This window comes from Alternaria alternata (assembly GCF_001642055.1).
Source record: "Alternaria alternata strain SRC1lrK2f unplaced genomic scaffold CC77scaffold_8, whole genome shotgun sequence".
NCBI classification, from domain to species: Eukaryota; Fungi; Ascomycota; class Dothideomycetes; order Pleosporales; family Pleosporaceae; genus Alternaria; species Alternaria alternata.
Window position 1 is genome coordinate 738,520 of NW_017306197.1, and position 24,744 is coordinate 763,263.

Genomic DNA, 24,744 nt, shown 5'->3' on the forward strand with positions numbered 1-24,744 from the left:
ATTCCGGTAATATACCTGGGAAGCTGGAGAGACAAGGGGTATTAGAGATGAACTCTAACGAGATATTGTCAAATGGCATACGAACCTGTATACATAATTGAGCCGTCTGTAGGGCACCTAAATGAACCGTATCTGCCTTCTTCCTTACAGAAACTCGTATCCAGGTTTCATTTCCTACTGTGCAAACGTGAAGCAAACATGAAGAAACATCCATGGTATCAATTCTTACGAACCTACTCAAAGAAACCTTCACCGACCATTCCAAGCCGCTAAATGCATGACAAGGCCTCCTCGGTTTCTGAACACTATCCTTACGCCCAATGCAACCCACTCACTTAATTTCCGTCTTGGACATGAGGTCCGCCAAATCATCAACCTTCTTATCCTTCTCCTGTGGCACATTGCTCTCCTCGGCCTTGGTATCTTCAACAATCTGTCTCGCAGCCTTCTCCTCGACCTCGACACCCTCCTCGTCGTCATCAGCATCGCCGCGCTTCTCCTCCGCGTCACTCTCCTCTTCATCTTCGTCTTCGCTCTCCAACTCATCTAGCTCGTCCAGACCCCAGTACTCCTCATCGTCCTCGTGTTCACCAGACGCCTCTTTCCGCTCATCGAGCACACTGCGGAGCTTCTCGATACTAGGGTCCTCCTCGTCGAACTTGTTGCCATTTATTTCCACACGACGGAGAGCAGGGAGGGCAGACGAAGAGGCAGAGGCCAGGCCAGCAAGACCCTTGGCGTTGATATCGTTGAATTGGAGGCGGAGGACTTCAACCTTCTTGTTCTTGCCCTTCTCCAGCGCGGCGGCGAGCGCAACGCCTCCGCGTCCGCTGAGGAGACAGTCGCCTACGCCAAGCTCACGGAGCTCGGTCCAGTTTCCGACGGCTTTGCTCAGGGCATTTGCGCCCATGGCTGTGAATGTGTTGTCTTGGAGATCGAGCGTGTCTAGTTTAGACAGGTGTGCGAGACCGTTGGTAATGAGGTGTGAGATACCCTCCTGACGAATGCCGTTCTGTGTCATCTTGATGGTCTTGACGCCACTGTTGGCGGCATATGCTTTTGCCCATGCGGCCATGCTGCCGTTCTCCAGACGGTTGCGACCGCAGATTACTAGCTCGAGGTCTGGGACTTCTTTGCCATCCTTCCGTGCTGCCTCCTTTTTGGCGGCGAGTGCGGTGAGTGCATCGGCGACGAGGACACCGGCTGCGGGTCCGAGACCGTTGTTGTTTAGGTAGAGGTAGCGTAGTGGGGTGTGTTGCGACAGGAAGTCTACGAGCGGGGCAACGGTGTTGAGGCCAAACGCGTTGTCCGAAAGGTCGACGGTGTGGAGGTTTGGCAGGGTAAGGAGGGAGGTGAGGAGGTGCGATAGCGCAGGTGGGATCTCAGAGAGGAGACGCGAGGTGAAGATGTCGGCGAGGTTTGCGACCTGGAGATTGGGTCAGTCCCTTTTTTGACATCGCATCGCGGTCAAGCGGGGTTGTAAATATTACCTGTAGACTCTTCTTGCCCTCCAAGACCTTAGCAAGAGCCTCGCTGGCTCCGATGCCCAATGTGTTGCCCAAGAACTTGATCTCCTCTACATCGTCGTTGCTCTTCAGGTCCTGGATGTGTGGCTCAATATCCTCCGCGGTGGTGAGTTTCAGGCCCTTGCCCTCAATCGAGAAGATCTTTGCTCCAGCCATGTTCTTCACAGGCCCTTTTTGCAAGTAGTACTAGTAATAGTCTCAAGTGTAAACAACAAGATAGCAACAGGGGGGGCGAAAGGACTCGTTTATAGTGCGTGTGACTCGTGGGTCGCAATTGTTTTGGCGTCGTAGTGGGGTTTGGTTCATTGTCTAGACCCCTGTCGCCTGCAGGGTTAGTCTCAGCCACATGCCACATGCCTGTGGCGTATGCCGCGGGAGTGTGCGGCAAGATCAGTGGCTGTTGAGCCGATGACATGCTCGGCGACTTTTGCGATGGATTGCTAATCACCTTCAATTCACCACCACCACACATACAGCCAGCATGTCTTCAGGTAAGCTTCTGGGCTAGACGATGGTATGCATGCGACGCAGAAGGGCTAATTGATGGGATTGTAGCACCACCGACCGCCGCCAACATGGGCTCAGACCTCAAGGACACCGCTGCGCCGGCGAAAGTCAAGCCATGCTGTGAGTGACGCCCCTATACGAAGTGTATGCGAGACATGTGCTGACTTCATGCGCCAAATTTCAGGTGTCTGCACCGATCAAAAGGCCAAGCGCGACGAATGCATGCTCTTCTCCACATCGAACGACCCCCAAAAAGAGTGCTTCACTCTAGTCGACGATTACAAGAGATGTATGGCTGGATATGGCTTCAAGATATAACACATTGGGCAACGTTAGTGTATACGACATGTACAACACAAATGCATATGGGTGGCGTTGCGCACTAGAGGCTTTTCTGTATTCGCTGTACAATATTTGAGGAATGGGGAACCAGAATCTTCCCTCCAAAATCTACCTGGGTATCTTGAAGAAGTGCTGAAGTGCGACAACGAATAATTGCCAACTGCCAAACTTTACTGCGTCTTGTCTTTTACTCCTCCAAACAACTCACTCTTAACTACAAGTCGCCACAAGCACCAGAGATAGCAAAGGCCGAAGCCGCCTGTTCCAACAATCGCATTCGCCACAACCCAGAGATCCGGTTTGTCAGTTGGTGGAGGATAGAATGCCTCTGCAATGTGCCATGCAACCATGGCTACATAGATATTGAGGTGAAGAATCTTGCTGAAAATGTTCAGCCCACTTCGGCTGTCTCCCTGGAAGGTGGAGAAAGAGACTGGTGGAAGACCAAGAAGATAGGCCCACAAGAGTGAGATGACAAAGTATGGGACTCGCAAATCATCTCTCTTGAGCAACGGGAACATGGTCCAAACGCCGAGCATGTTCGCAAGACCGACCCACGCACGAGTGGAAGGTAGCAAGCCGTCTTTTCCGCTAAGAAGTAGCGTCATTGGCAACAATGGAAGCAACACATTCTTCTCGTGTACCTGGTATGAGCAGAGAAAGAATCCCCAGGAGACGGCTGCGAAAGCGAGTGGAAGGAGCTGCTTCTTGGGCTTGATAAAAATGATTATGCACGGCGGCAGGATAGCAGCGGAGGTGGCAAGTAGCGCGAGTCGCTGAAGTAATTCAATCGGGTACCGGTTGAGCTTATGGAACGTGTGGATCGTGCACCAGATGTTCGCAACTTTGTCTTCGAACAGTCCCCGAGAGAAGGGGAATATGCGATGAATCGACTGCCCCATCTCCAGAACATAGGGAAAGTACCATGCGTTCATATCCCATGGTGTCATGAACCATCTCAGGTTCAGAAGTGGTGGCAATTCGAGGGGAGCGTGGTTGAAGCCAGTATAGACATCGTATGCGACACCCATCAGGAATGGGAGGTACAGCACAGCGAACGCGGCCACAGTCGTCAGCGCAATTGCGAGGAACCGCACGATATTGATCCTGGGGAAAAGGCAGATGCCCAGCAGGTATGCGAACACCGCAGGCGCATAGAACAAGGCCATCTGTTTGAAACCAAGCGCGCCAACGAAGAAGACGCACCCCCACAGTGGTCTTCCAGCGACCATGCTCGAAAGTGTTGCAACTGCAAAGCCAAGCATGACGGTGTTGTATTGGAAGTGCCCGTGGTCGATCAATATGGTGCCCGGTTGCATCAGGATAGCCACCAGCGCAATTGACGACTCCCAGATATTGACCCCTTCTAGTCGCGAATATCGGCGGAGGAAGATGACTATCGCGGGAACGCAGATGAGGTATTCGGATACGAAGACAGTGGCTCGCATGTATATCTTGAGGGAGGGGTCATCGAGAGCTCGCGACTCATCAAGAGCGAACCATTTTGGATTGATAGCAGAGCCACTACAATGATCAGTACTAACATTCAACGTACAATATTTCCACATACATGACGCCCAAGATCCAGCTGTGATATGCCGTGAGAGGCGGGTAATCCAGCCCCCACCATTGCAAGTCGTAAAAGTACCATTTCGACACGGGTAGATGTTTTGTAATCTCCATCCAATGTCGCTGGGCTTCAAAATCACCGTGCATTGGCGGTGATTGGTATCCAGAGTAGCCCCACAAGCTGACAGTCCATCTGAATAGGCCAACTACCATCAGAATGAGGGGTATCGTGATCCATTGCGAGACGGTGCCTTTCGCTGGCCAGAGGAACGCGACGAGAGGGAATGCGGGCTTCCGTGCATTAGTAGACTGGTCGAGATCGAGTGTACCGTGAGCGACCTGGGCGAGAGAGCCTTCTTCAATCTTTCGCCGTCGTCGCGGCTTGTGAGCTGCTGGAGATGCCATGTTGGAGCTACCCAAGTGAGCTTGGAGAGGGTCTGGACGGATTCGAGGAACGTGGCGGATCGATTTACGCGTTACCGCATCCGAGCTAGCCGCTGCCCTGCATTTTGAGCCCTGCTGCGAAGAGTTCTATCCCCAGCTATCGTCCGACAATGGACCGGCATACAATTAACTTCTGCCTGGAAAGTGTCTTTCTGAACTTGCCGTTCAGGCTCTGTTGATCCCATTGAACTACCTGTATGCACATCACGTCTCAATCGGGTCGACATGGTCTAGGTGTCGCTCCAACAAGATGCATACACCGAAGCGTGACAAAGCTGCTTTGAGTGCGACCCCGACAACCCAGTAGACAGCCTCGGTACACATACTCTCTAAGATTTGTTGTATCCGCTGCCTGTTTAGACTATTGGGTACTCTTAATGTGAAATTGTGGATAGAAGATTTTACCTGGTTTGAAAGATCAAATCAGGTAATGGATTCTGCCAGCCACGAAATTCCTAGTATTATCACCGAGGGCTTACCGTGACTTATCCACATTCTCAATGAAAAGCAGGCATCCAAAGACCCTTAAGTCGTTACCTCAAGGGTATACCGCCGTCGCCGTCGCCGTTGGATGGGTTCGCAGTGGGGCGACTGTAGCGTACCTCTGAGAGCGCGTCTCTAGCGCAACGCTCGGACCCCGGATCCGCTGAAAAGTTCGATGCTGATCCTTCTGCTACATAAACTGCGCGCTCCCAGCCATTTGCTAACCACCACCTACCATCAACCTTCTTCACATTTCTTTTCGAACATTTACCGTTCGAAACATACACTGAGGGCTTTCGCGATTCTCAAGTGGGCTACTGAGGGCAACATCCAGTACCAGATCAACATACAAGTCAGTGGGCAACGTTTGGCTTTTCCTTAACACACATTACAGAGGGCACGTCTGTCGCTCGCCAGGGCACGACAAGATCATCCTGAGGGCTTTTTGCTACTATGAGGGTTAATCTTCCGGCTTCTCGGCTTTTGCGGGAACGCGCTGCCTTGAGGCTCGGTTTTCTGTGGGCTCTTGTGGGCTTTCCGTGGGCTTGAGGGATATCCGCTTCGTGCGGTCTCGAGAGATACCAGTGGGCTTTTCGCAATTTGAGACAATCAGACCAAGCAGGCTGGCGCACATGATAACCTTTGGGTGTCAGCGCCCGAGCGACGGCGTCATTGCCGTCGACTCCTCTCTTTCCTTTTTCTACCGCACATCATTGGCGCTTTCGTCGCATCTTTCACAATACTAATACGTTGTAGATCTAGTTACCTATCATCAAAATGGGCAAGACCAAGGTTGCGGACAAGTCGTCCAAGAAGGACAAGAAGTCCGAGGTCGCCGCCGTCAAGGCCGGCCGCGTTACCAAGCCCGCTGCTACTCCCAAGTCGAAGAGCAAGGACATTGCCAAGTCAGTTGCTTCCAACATCAAGGACAAGAAGAAGTCGAAGAAGGCTCCTACCCCAGAGCCTGAGTCTGATTCTTCGTCTGAGAGCGAGAGCGAGAGCGAAGAATCCTCTGAGAGCAGCAGCGAGGAGGAGGTCGTCGAGAAGAAGACTCCTGCCAAGGCTGCTCCTAAGGCCGCTGCTAAGGCCGACTCCGATTCTGACTCGTCCGACAGCAGCGATGAGGACAGCGACAGCGACAGCAGCGAGGAGGAGAAGCCTGCCCCCAAGGCCGTAAAGAAGGCCGCGGCCAAGGCTGAGTCCAGCGACTCTGACAGCGACTCCGACAGCAGCGAGTCTGAGGACGAGAAGCCCGCCGCTAAGGCTGAGGTCAGTTTAGCCCTTGACCATCACACGACGTAGACTAATTTTGATAGGCCACCTCCACCTCCGACTCTGACGACTCCTCTGACGCCGACTCCGACGACTCTTCTGCTTCCGAGAGCGAGGAGGCTCCCTCCAAGAAGCGCAAGGCTGAGGAGGCAGCTGCCCCCGCTATCAAGAAGACCAAGACTGAGGAGCCCGCCGCTGAGGAGGGTGTCAAGAACCTCTTCGTTGGTAACATGAGCTGGAACATCGATGAGGACTGGCTCCGCCGCGAGTTCGAGGGCTTCGGTGAGATCGTTGGCTGCCGTGTCATCACTGACCGTGAGACTGGCCGTGCTAAGGGTTTCGGTTACGTCGAGTTCGCCAACGCTGCTGATGCCGCCAAGGCCCAGAAGGAGATGCACGAGTACGAGCTTGACGGTCGTCAGCTCAACGTCGACTTCAGCACTCCCCGTGCTAAGCCCGATGCCGGCGGTGCCCGTGCCAACAAGTACGGTGACAAGCGCAGCCCTCCCAGCAACACTCTTTTCCTCGGCAACGTCTCATTCGAGTGCTCCAACGAGAGCATCCAGGAGGTTTTCCAAGAGTACGGTAACATCACCCGTGTCTCTCTCCCAACCGACCGCGACACTGGTTCCCTCAAGGGTTTCGGATACGTCGACTTCGGCTCCCAGGAGGAGGCTACCGCCGCTCTTGAGGCTTTGAACGGCCAGGAGATCGGTGGCCGTGCCATCCGTATCGACTACGCTCAACCTCGTGAGGACAACGGTAGCGGCGGCTTCGGTGGTGGCCGTGGCGGAGGTCGCGGTGGACGCGGCGGCGGCCGTGGTGGCTTCGGCGACCGTGGCGGTCGTGGAGGTGGCCGTGGCTTCGGTGGCGGTCGCGGTGGTGGCCGTGGTGGTGCTCGTGGCGGCCGTGGTGGTTCATTCAACCGCGGTGGCTTCGGCGATTTCCAGGGACAAAAGAAGAGCTTCGATTAAGCGTCTTCTAGGACGTTACTTTGCACATCCTTTCGTGTATCTGCTTTGATCATCTCGAAGAGTAAGTAATGGAGCTGCCGTACGATATGATGTGAAATGATCATCGAATCTGGATTTCGGACCTCTGGGTATGGCGTTCATGGGTAAAAGTCGTTTGATTAGAGATACTCCAACCACTCGGTCTGATTTAGGCTGGTTATGGAAACTTAGTTGTCGATAGTATAACGAATTCATTTAACAAACTTTAACTGAACCTGCTACGTGATGTCGTGAACCGTCTCTATAGCCATCAGCATTCTTCCCGTACTACCATGCGCTCCAAGTGACGCTTCTTGTAGTGTCCTCTAGCACTGCTGACCTATTCACCCAAGTAAGAACACTTCGCTTACCTACGATCGCCCAACTCCGTAGCTGTAATTCCAAGTGACACATGGTAGTGGATCACCGATGGGTGCATCAGGTTACATGACGTCTTCGCACGTGGGCTTAAAGCTTCCGGTTTAACCAGTCCTCCACTCTAGTGCAGTGATTCTCAAGTTCGGTTAGTCAATTCTTGTGTTTGGTACGCAATAAAGGTGTGACTGTCCCAACCACGGTACACTCAAAACCGGGTACCGGCATCAGTGCCAGGGGTTGGGGGCGAAATAACAACTTCACATCACAATAGCACATCTTGGAGTATGTTAAGACAGACAATTGACCTATAGGTCAGAATACGATGACTTGCTATATACTCATACAACCCAAGAAGCAGAGTACTAAACTCAACACAAGGAGATAGATGAACAAGCACAAAAGAAAAGACAGACAAGAAAAATGAGATGATGAGACGACGCGCTACAAACATCAAGACATACAACAGGTGATGATACAGTGATCGATCAAACCTCCTCAACATCCTCGAGGCTAAACTGCTTCTCGGCATCAGCATCGAAGCATGTCTCCCAGCAGAGAACCTCGCTGGGGAAATCCTTCTCCACACTAGGGCGTTCGCGGACAAACCAGGCTAGTCCCGCACCGACGATACCGAAGAGTGCGAGGCAAGTCCAGAGAGCGAAGTTTGTTGTTTGTACGCTAAGATCGTCGCTGAAGTAATAGCTTGTGCCACTGACTGCAACGGCAAAAGCCTTGAAGAGACTGGCGATCTGCATCATACCGACAACGGTGCCGGCTGAGAAAGCATCTGGTGTAGTGTTGAGGACGAGCAGAGAAACGAGAACGTTTGCGCCACCGGTGAGGAGGTGTTGGGTGAAGATTGAAAGAGCGGAAATGACGGGTTCAAGACCGGAGCAGGTGACGACAATGGCGAGGATGGGTGTGAGGACATATGTAGCGGGTAGGAGGGCGGAGACGGAGCGGTAAAGTTTGACAAGACCGTATTTCGACGTCGCGTAAGGAATGGCGTAGTAAAGGACCATGCCCGCAATGCCGCGGACACCGAGAACGACGATACTGAGCCAGTCGCACGAGATGCCCATGCCGCCTTGGTCTGTGCTGCTGTGTCCGAGGTGGGGAAGGACAACGTCGAAAGTCGATGCGTGGAGCGAGAGGAGACAGAAGGAGGAGAGCAGGACCATGAGAGATGGGGCCTGGAGGAACTGGGAGATAGTGATGGGTTCGGGGCGAGCAAAGTCAACGAGGGTGATGTTTGTGTCTTCTGAGTCGCGGCGGAGGAAGGCAGCTTTCTCGCAGTCCATGTCGACTGAGTCTGCGGAGCGGTCGTTGTGGTGAGGAAGCGTTTCCTTGAGGCAGATGCTTGCCGTGAGCGCAATGGCGAACAAGACGGCTCCGCAAGCTAGCTCAGAGCCCAGGGTTGGAAAGTCTTGCCAGACCATGTTGTAGGCTTGTAGGCTTTCCGAGACCATGAGCTGCATGATCGGGCCCATGGAGCCGCCCAGAGAGATAGTAGGTAGCCGGGCGACGTTCTTCGCCCTCTCCTCTGCCGATGTGCTCAGATCTCCAATCATGGTCAGGGTTGTGCATACAATCGCTGAGCTAACCATGCCGGCGACGAAGCGGAAGATTGTACAGCTGACGAGACTGGTTGCGAAGCCCATGCTCAAGCAGCATGCGAACATGCTCCAGAGCCCAATGAGCGTGACGCGCCTTCTTCCCATACGGTCGGCAAGGTATCCCCAGAATAGACCCGTTGTTCCGCCAAATGCGTATGCGCAGTCGAGTATACTTCGGAGGTAGGACGAGGAGAGAGTGCCGCAGTAGTCGGAAGACGAGAGGAGCATCTGGAGCTGTGGTTGGAGGCTTGAAGCCATGATGCTGTATAGCATGTCAGCATAAGTCGGAGCAGACGGGTCATGTCATTCGAGATTAGGTAGTAGAACTTACGCCTCAGCAAGGAAGATGAGGTACACAAGCATCAGCTGCGACCGTCGCGACTTATCCGCACCATCTGGCGCGTTGTGCATCTCCATCTCTTCCTCTACATCCAGCTCCTCCTCTTCCTCAACCATGGCCACCTTATCATACTTGCCCAAATCCTTGACCGGTATTAAAGACCTCGTCCTTCTGTGGAAACCCAGCATCTTGCGAGAACTCAAACGATCAATCCGAAAAAACTCGGCTGAAAACACTTCAAATATGCGATAACGCGTTTATCGCAGGAGAGAGCGTGTGCAGGCACGAACCAGCGTAACCTGTAGAGAGATTGTAACGGCCACGACGGGACCTAAAGGTAAGATAGAGAGTGACAGGAAAGACTGGTCAAGGGAGCGACGAAAGACTCGCCTCGAAAGAGAGAGGGTTGACAGTCAGAAGTACAACGGCGGCAACAGCATCGCGAGGGGTTTGAGCTTGACGGGGCTCTTGAAACGGAACTATACTGACTGGCGTCTCATTGGCGATCAGCCCAACCCAAAGTCTAAACGCTAGTACTATTGGAGCTAAGCCCCTTAGCCTGGAGCCACATGAGGTCACACGCAGACGGTTCGTTGCTCCTGATCCACTGTAAGCGGAAACCTGCAGCGGTCCTATTTTCAGGTCCGATCTTTTGTGGTCTTTGCTTCGACGTTCGTTTTTGACCACCACCAAGATTCTTTGTCCGAAGCAACGTGATGCGCAAAAATATATGTCGTCGTTTCATTAGCCGCGTTCCGCGAAGAAGAACTGAATTTGACTGACTGCACGAGCGACTGGAGTATTCCACGTTCTGGTTCGTCCACGGCTTCATCGCGCAGATCACGGTGGCCATGAGTTCTAGATTTGGTGAGTTCAGTGGAAAGAACATGGTGTATTGACCTAGTTTTGAAGGAACTAGTGAATCATCGTTCTTCTTGGTAGCGAGAACCATAGAATCTGTACTCTATATAAAGCCTCTCCATATCTCGCTAGAGAGAAATATCAAGGTGGTACTATAGTCGTCTATAGAGGCTGACGATTTAAAAGGAATTATGACCGGGATTACGTCTAGATTTCTTACTACGACCTGAATGGTTTATTCACTAATTGAAATAAGTTTATTGGGCAGTGAATTTAGCTATATAATATCAAAGGTTGTGATACCTAGTCGAGTTGAAATACTCCTCCGTATTGCGGGTCGTCAAGGCCTTGGTACCCACAGTTCAGCGATCGCGACCAGGAGCTCGTCGGGAGGTAAGAATAAGCCCAATCAGACTCAGTCTCCCTTGGGCTCGTCTTTATTTCACATGTGGTGTTGCAAATGTATGTCAGACCTCGAGCTCGACAGTGAGAAATATAGTGGAACATTTGCCGTTGGCGCCGTGGTTCAATATGGGAACAATTCGAGGTTTCCAACGATCTGAGCCACGGCGTTCACTTATCACAAAACTTCAATATTCTCAAAAGCCATGATTCTCACTACTGGATATTCCCAAATCTCGCACAGACCCAATCAGCCATGGCGACTCGTCCACGCCTTGGCCGACCATATGTCCTCACTCCCTACGATCGAGAATTCGCCAGGCCAACAACGTCGAAAGGACATCCAATAAGAAAAACACCTCTGTCGAGTCAGAAACAGCAGACAAGATGTTCTATACATGGAGTATCTCCATCACCTAAGGGAAGCCCGACAAGATGTTCTTCTCCAGTGGTGTCTCCTCTACGCGAAGTAGACTCTATAGGAATTCCTACACCATGCAATTCTCCGTTGAGTGTAGTAGACTTGACAGAATGTTCTACACCAAGCGCATCTCCATTGAGCCAAACAGACTCAACAAAATATCCTTCGCCTAGAGGAACATCTACGCCAGTCTTTCATCCGTACAACTCGCATCCCTTCAGGCCACAAATTCCGGTAGGGTATCCTTCACGGGGAGAATTTGAAGAAGTCCAAGCCATAATTGCGCCATACTGGCACATCTTCAACCTCGTACTTGAATATGAACCAAGACTTCGCGTTCACCTTGATATCAACCCCTCACCTGGACTGGCAAGCCTATCGTCATCTGCGAGAGTGAGTATCCACCGATACATGGGAGATTGATACAAGCATACGGTCCTGCTGTTCATGATCCTTGGATCAGTCCAGACATGCGAAGGGGGTCTAATAAGTTTAATCACTGCGACTTCAGCATCCGCGTCTTCTTATACGTGCTCGAGCCTCTTCTGAGCCGTGTCAACGCTAGGATAACCTGGCTCGCGGTGGTAGCAAAACCGTATTGGGTCATCTTCTGGAAAGATTATCAACCGGATCCACAAGTCCTCCGTCACAGCGTCTTCAACATCGAAACTCGGTCCGGCGACGAGTACATTGCAGACTTTACGATTGAGCAGTTTGGCTACTCAAGCGAGTGTTGGCTGATGCGCAAGAGTGAGTACGAGAAACAGTGTACTATGGGTATCAGAATGCGGCAACCGAGATCTGAAGAGGTCGACGAGGCGCGGCGAGGCGAGGTTAAGTTTTGGATTAAGAAAGCACAGGCTATATGGATGGTTTGCCAAATAATGCATCATTATGGATTGGGTTCCATGGACGATGTGATGTTCGTTAGGTGGTTGGAGTTTTGGGTGAAAGACGTTTCTTTGTATATGTGGCAAAGACAACCGGCTTACCAACCGGTTCAATGACGGATAATGAAGCGATTCTACTTTCGAAGCACGAACATCCAGTCTAGAGCGGGGGAGATGGCTGCTCCGGGGTGATGTATGTAGATGAACACTCGTCATTGCGTACTTTTGCAAAAGAAACGAGCAGCGTTGTATTCCGAGATGAGAGGAGCATCTCGCAAAGAGACAGATAGATCGAATGTAAGTTGGTACGGCGGCAAGGGCGTCCACGCTCCTGTGCCCGGCTTTTGTCCGCAGCGAGTCGTGAGAGAAGGTAGGATCCAACACCTGGGCGTGGCAAAGCTACGTAAAGTATGAGACAACCTCACGCCTATACTTAGTCCCAGAGTACCCCGCCATGGATCTTATAACTGGGACTCCCTCAATATCGATATGCCTCTCACGTCTGCATGCGCAGCCCTAACATCACATGCATGTTGACGACGTGTTTCTGGCCCCCACGATTCCGGTGAAAGGCGTCCTGTGCTACTCGCCCAATGGAAGGATGTGGCATACGTATGCGCCGACACCCAGAACATCAGGACACGGTGGATTGCGCAACGACGGAATAGTGGGTATGACGGCGTGCGCATCTGTGCAATTCCAGGGAGCGGGGACGGCGGCTTTATCAATAGCGACGCCTTAGTTGTCTTAGTTGCTGGTCCACCAGAAGTGGTGAGGAAGGCGAAATGGCTCCATCCATGCACAGCCCTGTCGCCCTTTGCAAGCCTCCACCCATAGGGCGCCTTATGCCATCAACCAGTGATAAGCGTGCGCTAGCAGCCGTTCCTGCGCTTCTTAGGGTTGACCGGTTTCTTGCAAGGGTCTAGTCACCGCTGGATTGGAGCCAATTCTCGCAGTCTTCTGGTGGTTCCGTGTCTATCACCATAGAAGGGTTTGCGGTGAAGGACACAATAAGTTTGGCGCTCGATTCCTGCGCCCACGCGTATGCCAGAAACGCGGCAAAGGTACAAGTGACGGATTGGCTGACGTTGTGCCGATGGACGAATAATGGCATGTCGCTCGTATTCAAGATCCGAGCAGGGGCTGACTGCGCGGAACGTCAAGTGTCCGTGCACTGCTGCCTGGAGTTGGACTCCACTCACTGGAGGAAGCGACGACATCCCGTTCCTTCCCTCTTGAACCACCTACTCCCCCCAGCCCGCGCTCCTCGATATCTCTTCTTGCTTCAAATCCTAATCCTCAGGCCTCCCTTCCTCCTCGTCTTTTTGCACCGCAGACCCGCCGCCCTTGTGCATCTTTTGCCGCTCGCCGCCCGTCTTACTCCACGTGCTGCGCCTTCCTATATACCAGCACTTCTCCTCCGACACTCGACAAGAGGACTCAGCGCCCTTTACCCTCTCTCTGCATCGCTCTCATCACTCTAGCCTATCATTTGTTAGCTTCCGCGGCCGCAAAGGTTCCACTGTCCCCGGTCAATGAAAACGTGATCTGGGCTTGGATAACCACTCACACTTGGTCCTTTTGGTTCGCCGGGTTTGGGGAATCGTGCAGTCCGTGACTCACCTGAGGCCGCCTTTCCCACTTCAACCGGTACTACGACCAGTCATAGCTCAACATGTCTGCACCCCACGACCAGAACCGTCATCCCCGCCGCCGTCCTCTTAAGGGCTCCGCCTCCCCTCTCAGCACCCATGGCATGCAGCTCCGGAAGAGCGGTACTTTCTCGTCGCCAACCCACATATCGTCCGACATCTGCGACGTCGACAAATACTTCATGCCCCGCCGCTCACCGACCAGCACTGAGCGACTAGAGGAGCTAGTCAACGACTCCATCCAAGACCCTAGCGTGCGTCGCGTCACCAACCTGCTCAAGGACTTCGAGGCGAGGGTCGCTGGCCATAAGAGCGCTGCTGCCGGCTCTGACCTTCTCAACGACCCGGAGGTTCTTCCTGTCCCGAGCTTTGTCCTCGACAGCACCTCATTGGATCACACCCCAATGGACATTGACCCAAAGCCTACTGCAGCTCAACGCAGCCCCCACGACCACGCTTCTGACAGCGGTCTGGGTTCGAGCATCAGTGGATCGAAATACGGTAAGGAGTCACCGCAGCTACCCGTCTTGGAAGAGAACGCCCCGCATTCTAACATATATAAAGACGAGATTCGCACTCAGCGCTCCAGCGTTCGTGAATCCATCAGCACCTCAATCAGCTCAACACACTCGGCTGTCACCAGGTCCTTTTCCGCACTCGGTTCTCCAGAGGAGGATCACGTGCTTGGTGAGCACACGTGCAAGCAGATCCACGACTTCATTGTCAAGCCCATCCTCGCCGAGGAGTCCCTCAAAGACTTTCACTCGCTTGTCAAGGACGTTCCCCGACGCATAGGTGAGAAGAACATCCGAAACCTCCGTGATCTCGAGAAGACCCTCATATTCCTCGCACCGGTAAGTGGAACCACCCGTTGTCTTTCTCAAAGTGCAGTAGCTTATTGCATTTTTCGTGGTTTAAAGGAGCTGTCGGCTACCCCGGACTCGTACACTCGTTTTTGCGAACGATCAATCCAACTCTTGGCTACGACCGTCCAGTACATCTCCGAACAAGACCAGCGACTACCAACCGACCGCCCTTATACTGACGGCTACTTCCTCGATTTGATGGAACAGATTAGACGATACGCTTCAATCATGGCTGCTACAAGAGAAAAAGAATCCAAGGGCGAGGACCTAGACGACATGGATTACTCACGGTATGACCGCGCCGCCGGCTTTCTATTCGCACGCACTAATCAAATGGTCCATAGCGATGAGAAGATCACCCTTCGTGGTGGCATCAGCCACAACGGCCGTCCTGTCGAGCTAGTCCGTGAGAAGAACGGCAAAGTCATGCCCATCTCGGAAGATGCCTCAAAAGCCTTCAGGATCAAGCGCCGTCTCTCGGACGCCTCCGAGGACAGCATGGACGAGGATGAAGTCACCCGCTCCATGGCGCGCCGCCGTAAGTCCGAGAAGCCAGGAGATGTAATGCACATTTGCCGTGACTGCAAGAAGGAGTTCAAGCGACCATGCGATCTGACCAAGCACGAGAAGACCCACTCTCGCCCGTGGAAGTGCTCTGAGAAGAACTGCAAGTACTTCGATCTTGGCTGGCCAACTGAGAAGGAACGTGACAGGCATATGAACGACAAGCACTCTGCTGCTCCTGCCCAGTACAAGTGTCTCTACCCACCATGCTCGTACGCCTCAAAGCGTGAGTCCAACTGCAAGCAGCACATGGAGAAGGCTCATGGCTGGGAGTACGTTCGTTCCAAGAGCAACGGTCGCAAGAAGGGTCCTACTGGCAGCGAGAACAGCCCCACTACCCCTCTTACTCCTTTCATTGGCACACCAATGTCAGCGACCATGACTACACCCATCACACCGTTCATCCCATCGCCACAAGTGCCCATGATCGACAACTTTGACTTCTACGGCGTTAACACGCCAGCTTTGAGCCACCAGGGTTTTCAGGATGACTTCCGCCGTGACTCGATCACAACCGACGGCTCCCTCTTCACCTACTCATCTGGACGTTCGCCCGTTGAGCCCACATCCTTTGTTGATGCTGTGACCCCAGAAGATACTCACATCAACCACAACGACATCTACAACGCCTGTGACCTGAACGCAAATTTCAACACGGGTTTCCAGCAGCCAACCCCAATGAGCACGGCGTTTGACTACGCGCCATTGCCATTCACAACCAGCAGCACGATGAATGGGCTCCCACACCTATCACCGTTGGCTCAGCCTGACGTTACTCTCTTCTCACCACACATGGATGAGGGTTTCAGTGGTGACATGGACATGACCATGCAGGGCTTCAGTCGCCCCACTGAGGACTTCACGTTGTTCGATACCGCGCCGCCTAGCCAGATGGCGTTCAACAACACGTCCAATTTCTTCCCCGATTTCAACCAGCTTGGGGGGCAATTCGACAACTTGTACGCCGAGCCCACCACTACGTTGGATGATTTGACCTTTATGGGCTATGGAAACCCGCAGTAATTTCCACACTATATTGTATACGATTAGTGGGCACTTGTATAGCCATCTTCCCCATCTTGTACTTTTACAGAAGGAGTAATTTTCCATTGAGCGGGCGTCTGGACACTTGTTTTTCTGAACAGCTATTACGACTGTTATGACAAGAGGAGGAAATGAGGAAGATATATGTAGGCACGTATTCACGGCCTGGCCTTTTCTTCACTCTGCCATACTGGTATGGCATCATGGTTGCCTCGTACAGAACAGAACAGAAACTCCACAAAAAAACAAAGGATCTTTGTTTGATGCGGGTTTTCTCTTTTCCTCTCATTTCTTTCCTCTAGCGACTGATTTCGATCTCCCCCCTACCTCCTTCTTTCTGGCCGCCCATTTACGGAGTCTCAAGGCTGTGGTAGAGATCATCAGATAGTGTAGGATAGATAGAAATAAGAAACGGTGGAAAGGAAATCGCTGTTTTCGTCCGGTGTTATCAGAAGTGCTATGTCAAAGTCCACCCAGCTTTCTTCACAATCCCGGTAAGCATCGATCTAGTCGCTGATAATCACGCGACCGTGCACGAGAGGTGGACAACCTTTTAGTACGTCCGCTTAAACGTTCACCCTTTACAGACAGCATCCGAACAAGACATAGAAGACTTGCGATCCAACTTTGGATAATCTTTGTACCGGACCGTGTCGGTAGCTTTTCGGACATGATAGTGACTGAATTGTACATTGAAGCTGACGACGTGCCAAGGTCATGTAACGAGAGAAGACCACAGCGCGCAATGGCAATTAGCCTTGAGATGTGTTATATAAGATGGGGTAATCGTCATGTCTCCTGTTTCAGTACATTCGTTCTTTCTCCTATCACAGAAGTAGGTTTCTGAACCATGATCTCGCGTGGTATCATCGCTGCCCTCAGCACTGCGTGCCTCGCTGGCGCATTCGCTCCCGGCCTCGAAGTGGTCTACGATCTGGATCTAGCAACTCAAGGCATCGCATTCTCGGCCGAGGGACGTAAGTTCCTAATGCAAAGATACTCTCTTACCGATCCTCCACGAGCAGTCGAGCTTCTGGACGACAACTCTACAGTGCTCTACCCCGACGCCGAATGGAATTCCTACAATTCAAGCGACAGTACTTCGGATCCAGCGAAGACCTTTGTCAGTCTCGACGGCGCCCGCATTGGACCTGATGGACGCTACTGGCTAGTCGATGGAGGATCTCAGGACCTCAATCACTCGACAAAGTTAATCGGCATCAACCTTTCCAACGACACGGTTGACAAGCTTTACTACCTCGACGACATTAAAATCTCCAGCAGCGGCATCGACGACGTGCGATTCGGACCCTCCGGCGATGTCGCATACTTGAGCGATACAGCTGGAGCACTACTTGTCCTCAACATGACGACGGGAGAGGGAGTGCGGGTACTAGCCGACGACCCGACAGCAGTCGCATGGTTCCCGATGATGTATAACCATACTCTTGTTCCGGGCTACGGTGCTGCTGGAAGCACACTCGCGGTCGGACTCGATCAGATGGAAGTTTCGCCAGATGGCATGTGGTTGTACTACCAGCCTTGTAATGGCGGCTTGTTCAAGATCAAGACTGCCTTGGTTGACGCGACTTTGACTAATTCCACTCTGGCTGCTAGTCTGGGTGACTATACTGAGGCGGTTGCACTGACTCCCAGCACGGGCGGTAGTACGATTGACGGGGATGGCAACCTATACTTCAGTGATACCACATTGCTTGCCATCTGGAAGGTAACCCCTGAGGGCTATGCTTCTATCTTGGTCCAGGATGATGCGCTCGTTTGGACAGATCAGATGTGGGTCACTGCCGATAAGAAGCTTTGGCTGCCAGCTTCGCAGATGCGACCAGGAGCAGACGGACTCATGGCTTCAAGCCCCAATTACATATTCACCTTTCCCATCGATGCAGGGCCATCTCCAATCGACCATGCTTAGCTCGACCGATAGCTTTTGTAGCCTAACGTAGCATAGAGATGTGTCAGTAATGCATAAGTATTCATCGGAAATTGGCATACCTACGGAAGACGTATAGCCCCAGTGGGATGGTCTCACTAAGGTGTGGCCTTGGAATTGGGTCTTGAGTTCGCAATAAAGCTGAGAATAGACACACAATACACTCATTACTCATGCTCTAAATTAATCTAGCAACCTACATCGTTGTGGGTGATACCTTACAAGTGGGTCTTCGAAGACAGTCTATATCTCAACTGGTTGCCACCCAAGGATGCCAGGATCATACAGGGCGACGAACTATTCGCAACTTCCTTGGCTATATAAACAGTCGTTCTCAAGTGGAGTATTTCGCAACTATTTTAGACTGAAAGAGGACTTAGATTCGTGTATGGTCATTAATATCGTGAAATAACTTCAATCAACATCTTCCGATGGTATCTCACATTCCAGCTCGTTGCCACCCGGTTTCCCCTTGTCACTGACACCCTCATTCAAACCATCCTCACTTTCTAAATTCCCCATACCAGCTTCAAGCACCTCAAACCTTTCCAGTAGCCCAACATCCCACCCTTGGAACTTCTTCGCAGTCGGTGGCAATAACCTCTGACTCCTTTCAAGCGCCCCTTTCAGCTCCCCATACAACTCCTCAGGAAACTCCACGTCCTCTACCTGTGCACTCTCTGGTTCCCCAGGCTTCAAAGCCTGCCAGGTCTGCTTCTGGTAGAAAATCTTCATCGTACGTGTGGGATCGAGGCGACCAGGCGTGGGTATGGAAGAAGAGAAGAGAAGGTCCGGGGTAAATACCCAGACCAGAAGGGAAGGTATAGGTTCAGTTTCTTCGGAAGGGTTGGAGGGAGGTGGGGGAGGGGTGTGAATGTGAAATTTGCGGAGGCCGGTGTTGTCGACTAGGTGGAGAAGACGGGCTGTTATCCATTTCTGGACTGTGTAGGTAGTCGGAGAGGTGGATGATGTGGATGTTGTGGATGTTGTGGATGGGGACATGGATCTTGCGCCAATGGCCCACTTTCGTATGCGCCAGCCGGAGGTAGCAGGATCCTGGGTGCCGATCGTGTGGTTGCAATGTGCGCATCGGATCAGGTCTGTCGGCAGCTCTGCTTCTTTTTTGGAAGATATCTGTGTCATATCAGTACGAATGGACGAATCGAAACAAACATAGACAACAGTATAGATGAAATGTAGCCTTGGCTAAACCTGCCAATCCCAAGGGTCTAAGGGTATAGAGACAGTGAAACGCCAGGCCGTCAACTCAACAGCGCCGGTAATCCATCAACCTGAGGAAGAGGATACATCCGAAGCAGAGAGCACGTGTATGAGCATATTGTTTTAGGGAGCTTGTATCGACGATGATGCCACTGGAAAGGCGAGTTCGCCTTCTTTGCGCCCATTTTCACGAGAACGATGGAATAAAAGGAAAAGTATAGCTTACCTGTGCGCCATCACAGTCCTGCTCCGCCAGTAAGAAAGTCGCCAAATCAACAAAGCCTACCCCGTCTACAGCCTGCAAGCGATTGCCAGCTGCATATCCCTTCTGCCCAACAACCTCATCGTGACTATGATCATGCAAGTGATGCTCATCCGGCTTATGGCAATGCCAAAAGTCCATCATCTCAGCCCAATTCTCATTTGGTAGATCTTTCCACTGACGAATCTTCCCCTTGGACACAATCACGCCTTCGCAGCTCTTACAAGTAAGCTCCACATCTTGTGCATCGTTGAGTGAGGCGCCATCCCATGGCACAATATTGGCTTGTCGGTCCTCACGTTGCAGTGCGCCCAGGAGGTCGCTTCCTTCGCGCTCTTCTAGTTGAAGACGTAGTGTGAGTTCCTTGGTTGGGGGTTGCGATGGAAGTTCGAGCGCAGCCTCGCCTCCACCCTCGATGTTGACAGGCAGACGTATCGACGCAGACTGGCCTTCGTGCGATACAGTGATGTAAGACCCGTCGCTTGACAGCTTCGCATCAGTTGAGCGCGAGAAATTCGTGCGCAGCGAGGCGAAAAGCGTGACAGTACGTATATGCAGCAGGAGCTCTGCATACAGCGTTATAGAAGTCTCGTTGGGCGACATGGGCCGCGCGTTGTCCTCGTCGCTCTGGAGGAGGTTCGGCGCGTGTATTTCGGGGGGTTCAGGCGGCGGTGGCTTGGGATTCATCAGGTCTTTGATCGCTTCAGGAGAGAGGCCGAGAGCTGCGTATGCTGACTCGGGAAGTAGCGGGCGCGACATACTTCTTCGTGATTGCGCGCCATGTTGGCGGGGTGAAGGGGAACGTGGGGTTGGGAAAGTGCGATGGAGCTACGACGCGCGAACGACGAAGTTGACTTAATCGGGAGTGGGTCTTTGGGGAGGTTCTAGCCACATCTGGAGGACCACAACAGTGTACTCATCTTTGCATCTTCCAGGAGGGAGTTGCTGAGTGACGTGTGATTACATTATACCAAGACTACATACAGTCTGCAATATAGGAGTGAACTTGTCTCTAACCGACCTGAGCTCAACGCGTTCCCACGCACAAGTCTACTGGCCCTTCTTCTCGCCAGCCTTCTTGTCCTGCTCCAGAATATACTGTACGCCCCTCTTGATGCCCTCATCGAGGGTGACAAGTGGCTCATACCCTAACCGCTGCCTCGCCTTGTTGATGCTGTGGTATTTCGACATGCTGCTGTATTTGACCTGAGCCCTGGTCAAACTAGGCTTCTTCCCCAGGAGCCAGAAGATGTTCTCCAGGATCGCACCAACAGTCCATGCGAAGTCGGCGCTGAGATGCCACACGCTGCTCAACGGTGTCTGGTCACCTGCTTCGTGCCATACCGAACGCGCAAAATCCCAAAAGTATACGGGCTGGCCGTTCGTGATGAAGAATGCTTCGCCGTCGACGCGCTCAGTGTCTAGGGGAATGCTGGGCAGGCGTCTGTGGGTATGGAGCAGTGCGATAGTAGCGAGGACATGTCCGTATGCGACGTTCTCAACGTACGTGAAGTCGAACATGTTGTTGTTCTCACCGACTTGGAACTTGGTCTTTCCTGTCTTGTACGCGTTGACTATCTTAGGGAGCAGTTGTACATCGCCTTCGCCGAAGATACCGGCAGGGCGGATGGCGCAGGTCAGGAAGCTAGGGTCGTTTTCAGGGCTGCGGTTGGCTTGGAGGACGGCTGTCTCTGCGTATGCCTGAGAACCAAGTCAGCGAAGAAGACGAGATAATGCTGTATTATGCTTACCTTTGTGGTTGTATAGTACTCAGGCTGGGCATCGCCAGTAACAAGTGGCCATCTCTCGTCCGCGTTGATGAGCTCAGTCTCATGGTCGAGGATAACACTCGCTGAGCTTGTATACACAAATGCCTTGACTCCAGCTTCTTGCGCAGCTTTCAGCAGGACCTTGGTTCCGCCAACATTGACCTTCTCGTGAATCTCAGGCTTCAGGTCGAAGTGCGGAGATGCTGTGTGGATGACCGCATTGGGCTTCACCTCAGAGAACAGCGCCTTCATGGCGGCAGCGTCTGTGATGTCGCCATCGTGGTAGGATACGTTCGGGCTGGAGTTGCGATTCGAGTTGGTTCGTAGATCGAGAACTGCGACTTGTGTCTGGGGGTGACGGTTGACAATGAAGCTGACGATGTGGCTTCCGAGAAAGCCGCAACCGCCAATGACAAGCACCTTTCCGAGCGATTGGATCGTGTCTGAGTTGTTCGGCATGTTTAGCGATGGTAGGATGGTGCAATTGGGGTGCGACGATCAGAGAGTTGTTTTGCGGAGAGAGATGAACCGACATAAGTCCGGGGGCCTGGGTTCAGGGTCCCGGCGGCCAAACTTTGCGCGTAAAGCGCCGTATGCACGGGCGAATCTCACATGTCAAACGTCAAGCATAGATGAATTCAACTTTTGATATCACGCCTCAATGAAATAGCATGTCATTGATGACTAACGCCGTTACCGATGCTGTTGTGCCCAGAATCCCCACTGAACGCCATATAATGCAAGCCAGGACCACGGGGTCGGACTTGGGGTATCATGTAATATCATGTCTGATGAAGTCGGCCGTTATATCATTACTCCACCTTGTTCCTCCTAGAAACAGTTCCTACACGGCTGTCAGCGAGCATCCTAGCTTTACTTGACCATGAACTTACTCAGCACTGTCTTGTGCAGACCGCCTTAATTTGCGGTTGTAGAGCTTCTTCTCCTCTGGTGTACCCCAGAAGAGCTTCGCAGCCTCAGGGTTCACCAGCGTGCGTGGGTCGTATGCAGGCGATTCCTCCTCGATAGCAGCAATGATAGCCTCGATGTGTGATCGCATGTCATCCTTACGGGCAGCGTCGTAGCAGAGAATGCCATCAGGCGACACGCGATGGTGGTATAGGACTGGTGTCTCGAACCTCACGCGGGGTAGGACCTCAGGAAACTTCGGGCTAATGTACAGCATGATTCTGAACATGCCACCGTCAAGGTTGGTCATAGGCCTGCCAAAGAGGACCAGCTGCCACACGAATGGATTTTTGTCCACCAGATCAAGGTCCAGTGTGACGGCGTCTTGCTTCTTGTACTTTTCAATGATCTGCTCATACTGGCGCTGGAGATTGTTGGCGATGCTCATCTCCTTCCTAACAGCGGCCATTCCCTCAGCAGCCCAAGCCTCCATCTCCTTGTTAAGGGTCTCGAAGATCTTTACGAGCCGCTCTCGGAGTTGTGTGTACTGGAATGTACCCTCCATTGCGTTGCCTGGTCCCTCGAAGGGCATCTTCTCGAATCGTTCACCATCCTTGTTCTTCTTCGCCGCCTCATCTACACGAGCCAGATACGACTGGTAGTACCACAGGAAGCGTCGCTTGCAGAGGTCCTTGAAGGGTTCAAACGGCGCGTCGTCCCTGCTAGACTGATAGTCCTCTTCCGCATTGTACACGGTTGGGCCCGACCTCCCCCAGCTGATGCCCAGATACTCTTCAAGCCGGTCTATGACTGATATGCGTAAGGATTCGTGACGGATCTTGTCAACGTATGCCTCCTGGTTCTTCTTGTCGTAGTCTGAGTTGGCGTCCTCGAAACCAGGCTCGTTCTCATATGGGTTACTGGACATGAGGCTCTGGATAGAGATGAGGATAGATTCGAGTCCCTGGGCAGATGACCACTCTTCCCCACGCTCTCCTCGCCATGTGCTACGTCTTGTTAGCGTATACCCAAATCGAGTGCTTCCCGCAACCTACCCAAGGATTGACAGGCACACCTTCCCACCCGCATAGATATTGGGGTTGAAACGCGTGCGCCCACCATGCGTAGTGATAGCCGTCACACTCGGCGCCTTTGTTGGGTAGTCTCGGGTGAACTTGACAGCGAATTCGAAGAAGCCAAACTCGTATGGGGTGTCAGGTGGGCCGATGATTAGTGCCCGCACATGGCGCACGTCGATATCGCGACAGGCTACAGCTATGGAGAGGTCGGAGCCACGCTGGATCTCGCCCAGTTCGCGGGTAATTCTCAGAATGCTCTGGTTCGACATGGTGTCGCGGACGTCTCCCGGCTGCGGTTTGGAGAGTTGAGTTCGCGGGGTATGGGAAGCTCAACAGTCCGCGTAGGCCGGGCTGATAATTTTGAGCGGGTGTGGGTGTCGTTGTACGGTATGGATTTCGTGGAGAAATAGTGGGCGGGTCAAGTGTTGTAAAAGGGCAAGCAAACAATGGTTGCCCAGCTGTCAAGGCGGGTGCTGTGGAGTCCTGAGGGGCAGAACCCCGTCACCGCTTACGGGACACGAGCCGCAACACCACGCCGCCTAGACTTCCGTGATAGTTTGTTCTTTCAGTTGACAAGATGTAATAAAGCGCTTTGTAGTCTTCCTTATCGCTGGCTAATACTATGGTGTAGGGTGGTGTTCGCGCTGTTCATAATCAGCAAGTCTGGCGGCCTCATCTACAATCGAGAGTTCCACACGGGCATGAGCAAGCTTACTAGCAATGACTACCTCATGCTTGCTGGATCGTTTCATGGGTAATATGCAGTTTGCCCGAGTCGGAATATTCCACTGACCAGCATCTAGAATGCATGCCATAACAGCGCAGCTCTCTCCAGTCCCACCTGTCCGCGCGCCTCCTCCGTCCACCGCGACTCCCAACCTCCAGACATTCCCTGTCCGCGCAACTGGTATCGAAGTCCTGGAAAGCTCTCACTTCCGTATTCAATGTTTCCAAACGCAAACCGGTGTCAAATTCCTCCTCTTCACAGAGCCCCAGCAACCGAACGTAGACACGATGATGAAGAAGATATATGAACTATACGCAGACTACGTCATGAAGAACCCGTTCTACACTGTGGAGATGCCGGTCCGGTGCGAGAAATTCGATCGAGGGCTGGATGGTTTTGTAAAGGTCAGGGGATGAGCAAGAGTTCACAAGAAATATGATACCATGAAAAGGAGAGCAAAGACAGAAAGCAGAGCAACGTACAGGGCAGCATGGAAAGCATCCTGTTGCGACATGTGTTATAAGAGTGCCACAAATCGGAAGCACTATCGGTGAACTCGTTGCATAGCTCCAGAGCCTTACTGCTGAGTCTGAAGCATGCACGATGGCTTCAGAGGTTTCAATAGAGAGGCGTAGCCACCCTTCCTGGGGAAGCCAG

General features: G+C 52.5%; 13 protein-coding genes across 13 annotated transcripts; 7 read left to right on the forward strand and 6 right to left on the reverse strand.

Annotated features, from left to right (window-relative positions):
• Positions 1-80: 80 nt before the first annotated feature.
• On the reverse strand, positions 81-1,821 carry CC77DRAFT_1049437 (ran GTPase activating protein 1). The gene is made up of 2 exons (XM_018527577.1): positions 1,491-1,821; positions 81-1,426 (listed from the first exon to the last, which is right to left on the reverse strand). Exons 1-2 carry the CDS (start codon positions 1,680-1,682, stop codon positions 332-334), a joined length of 1,287 nt encoding a protein of 428 aa, XP_018387104.1. The 5' UTR covers positions 1,683-1,821; the 3' UTR covers positions 81-331.
• On the forward strand, positions 1,812-2,448 carry CC77DRAFT_833776 (hypothetical protein). The gene is made up of 2 exons (XM_018533336.1): positions 1,812-2,153; positions 2,218-2,448. The coding sequence occupies exons 1-2, from the start codon at positions 1,940-1,942 to the stop codon at positions 2,349-2,351; spliced, it is 348 nt and encodes a 115-aa protein (XP_018387105.1). The 5' UTR covers positions 1,812-1,939; the 3' UTR covers positions 2,352-2,448.
• On the reverse strand, positions 2,411-4,356 carry CC77DRAFT_961019 (ALG6, ALG8 glycosyltransferase). Its single transcript, XM_018535614.1, has 2 exons — positions 3,946-4,356; positions 2,411-3,899 (listed from the first exon to the last, which is right to left on the reverse strand). Exons 1-2 carry the CDS (start codon positions 4,347-4,349, stop codon positions 2,546-2,548), a joined length of 1,758 nt encoding a protein of 585 aa, XP_018387106.1. The 5' UTR covers positions 4,350-4,356; the 3' UTR covers positions 2,411-2,545.
• A 1,292-nt stretch (positions 4,357-5,648) lies between these two features.
• Positions 5,649-6,907, forward strand: CC77DRAFT_917230 (hypothetical protein; the record flags this gene model as incomplete). Its single annotated transcript, XM_018533682.1, has 2 exons — positions 5,649-6,140; positions 6,188-6,907. Coding segments are annotated over 2 exons (1,212 nt in total), but the record flags the coding sequence as incomplete, so codon positions are not given.
• Positions 6,908-7,897: 990 nt separating this feature from the next.
• Positions 7,898-9,816, reverse strand: CC77DRAFT_987179 (MFS general substrate transporter). The gene is made up of 2 exons (XM_018536236.1): positions 9,461-9,816; positions 7,898-9,391 (listed from the first exon to the last, which is right to left on the reverse strand). The coding sequence occupies exons 1-2, from the start codon at positions 9,655-9,657 to the stop codon at positions 7,999-8,001; spliced, it is 1,590 nt and encodes a 529-aa protein (XP_018387108.1). The 5' UTR covers positions 9,658-9,816; the 3' UTR covers positions 7,898-7,998.
• Positions 9,817-10,907: 1,091 nt separating this feature from the next.
• On the forward strand, positions 10,908-11,726 carry CC77DRAFT_833858 (hypothetical protein). Its single transcript, XM_018533337.1, has one exon. It carries the CDS (start codon positions 10,989-10,991, stop codon positions 11,574-11,576), a length of 588 nt encoding a protein of 195 aa, XP_018387109.1. The 5' UTR covers positions 10,908-10,988; the 3' UTR covers positions 11,577-11,726.
• Positions 11,624-12,207, forward strand: CC77DRAFT_1008010 (hypothetical protein; the record flags this gene model as incomplete). The annotated part of the gene is made up of 2 exons (XM_018523511.1): positions 11,624-12,025; positions 12,085-12,207. 2 exons carry the CDS (start codon positions 11,624-11,626, stop codon positions 12,205-12,207), a joined length of 525 nt encoding a protein of 174 aa, XP_018387110.1.
• Positions 12,208-13,718: 1,511 nt separating this feature from the next.
• CC77DRAFT_1030473 (hypothetical protein) lies at positions 13,719-16,148 on the forward strand (the record flags this gene model as incomplete). Its single annotated transcript, XM_018526593.1, has 3 exons — positions 13,719-14,196; positions 14,260-14,851; positions 14,906-16,148. The coding sequence occupies 3 exons, from the start codon at positions 13,719-13,721 to the stop codon at positions 16,146-16,148; spliced, it is 2,313 nt and encodes a 770-aa protein (XP_018387111.1).
• A 609-nt stretch (positions 16,149-16,757) lies between these two features.
• On the forward strand, positions 16,758-18,227 carry CC77DRAFT_1019592 (hypothetical protein). The gene is made up of 2 exons (XM_018524863.1): positions 16,758-16,825; positions 16,884-18,227. Exon 2 carries the CDS (start codon positions 17,020-17,022, stop codon positions 18,100-18,102), a length of 1,083 nt encoding a protein of 360 aa, XP_018387112.1. The 5' UTR covers positions 16,758-16,825; positions 16,884-17,019; the 3' UTR covers positions 18,103-18,227.
• Positions 18,228-18,534: 307 nt separating this feature from the next.
• CC77DRAFT_933271 (hypothetical protein) lies at positions 18,535-20,362 on the reverse strand (the record flags this gene model as incomplete). The annotated part of the gene is made up of 2 exons (XM_018534305.1): positions 18,535-19,254; positions 19,568-20,362. 2 exons carry the CDS (start codon positions 20,360-20,362, stop codon positions 18,535-18,537), a joined length of 1,515 nt encoding a protein of 504 aa, XP_018387113.1.
• Positions 20,363-20,653: 291 nt separating this feature from the next.
• Positions 20,654-21,831, reverse strand: CC77DRAFT_933025 (hypothetical protein; the record flags this gene model as incomplete). The annotated part of the gene is made up of 2 exons (XM_018534290.1): positions 20,654-21,304; positions 21,355-21,831. The coding sequence occupies 2 exons, from the start codon at positions 21,829-21,831 to the stop codon at positions 20,654-20,656; spliced, it is 1,128 nt and encodes a 375-aa protein (XP_018387114.1).
• A 199-nt stretch (positions 21,832-22,030) lies between these two features.
• CC77DRAFT_1019594 (UBC-like protein) lies at positions 22,031-23,891 on the reverse strand. The gene is made up of 2 exons (XM_018524864.1): positions 23,337-23,891; positions 22,031-23,288 (listed from the first exon to the last, which is right to left on the reverse strand). Exons 1-2 carry the CDS (start codon positions 23,627-23,629, stop codon positions 22,262-22,264), a joined length of 1,320 nt encoding a protein of 439 aa, XP_018387115.1. The 5' UTR covers positions 23,630-23,891; the 3' UTR covers positions 22,031-22,261.
• On the forward strand, positions 23,784-24,727 carry CC77DRAFT_834147 (Sybindin-like protein). Its single transcript, XM_018533338.1, has 3 exons — positions 23,784-23,939; positions 23,992-24,114; positions 24,164-24,727. Coding segments are annotated over exons 1-3 (465 nt in total). The 5' UTR covers positions 23,784-23,937; the 3' UTR covers positions 24,504-24,727.
• Positions 24,728-24,744: the final 17 nt, after the last annotated feature.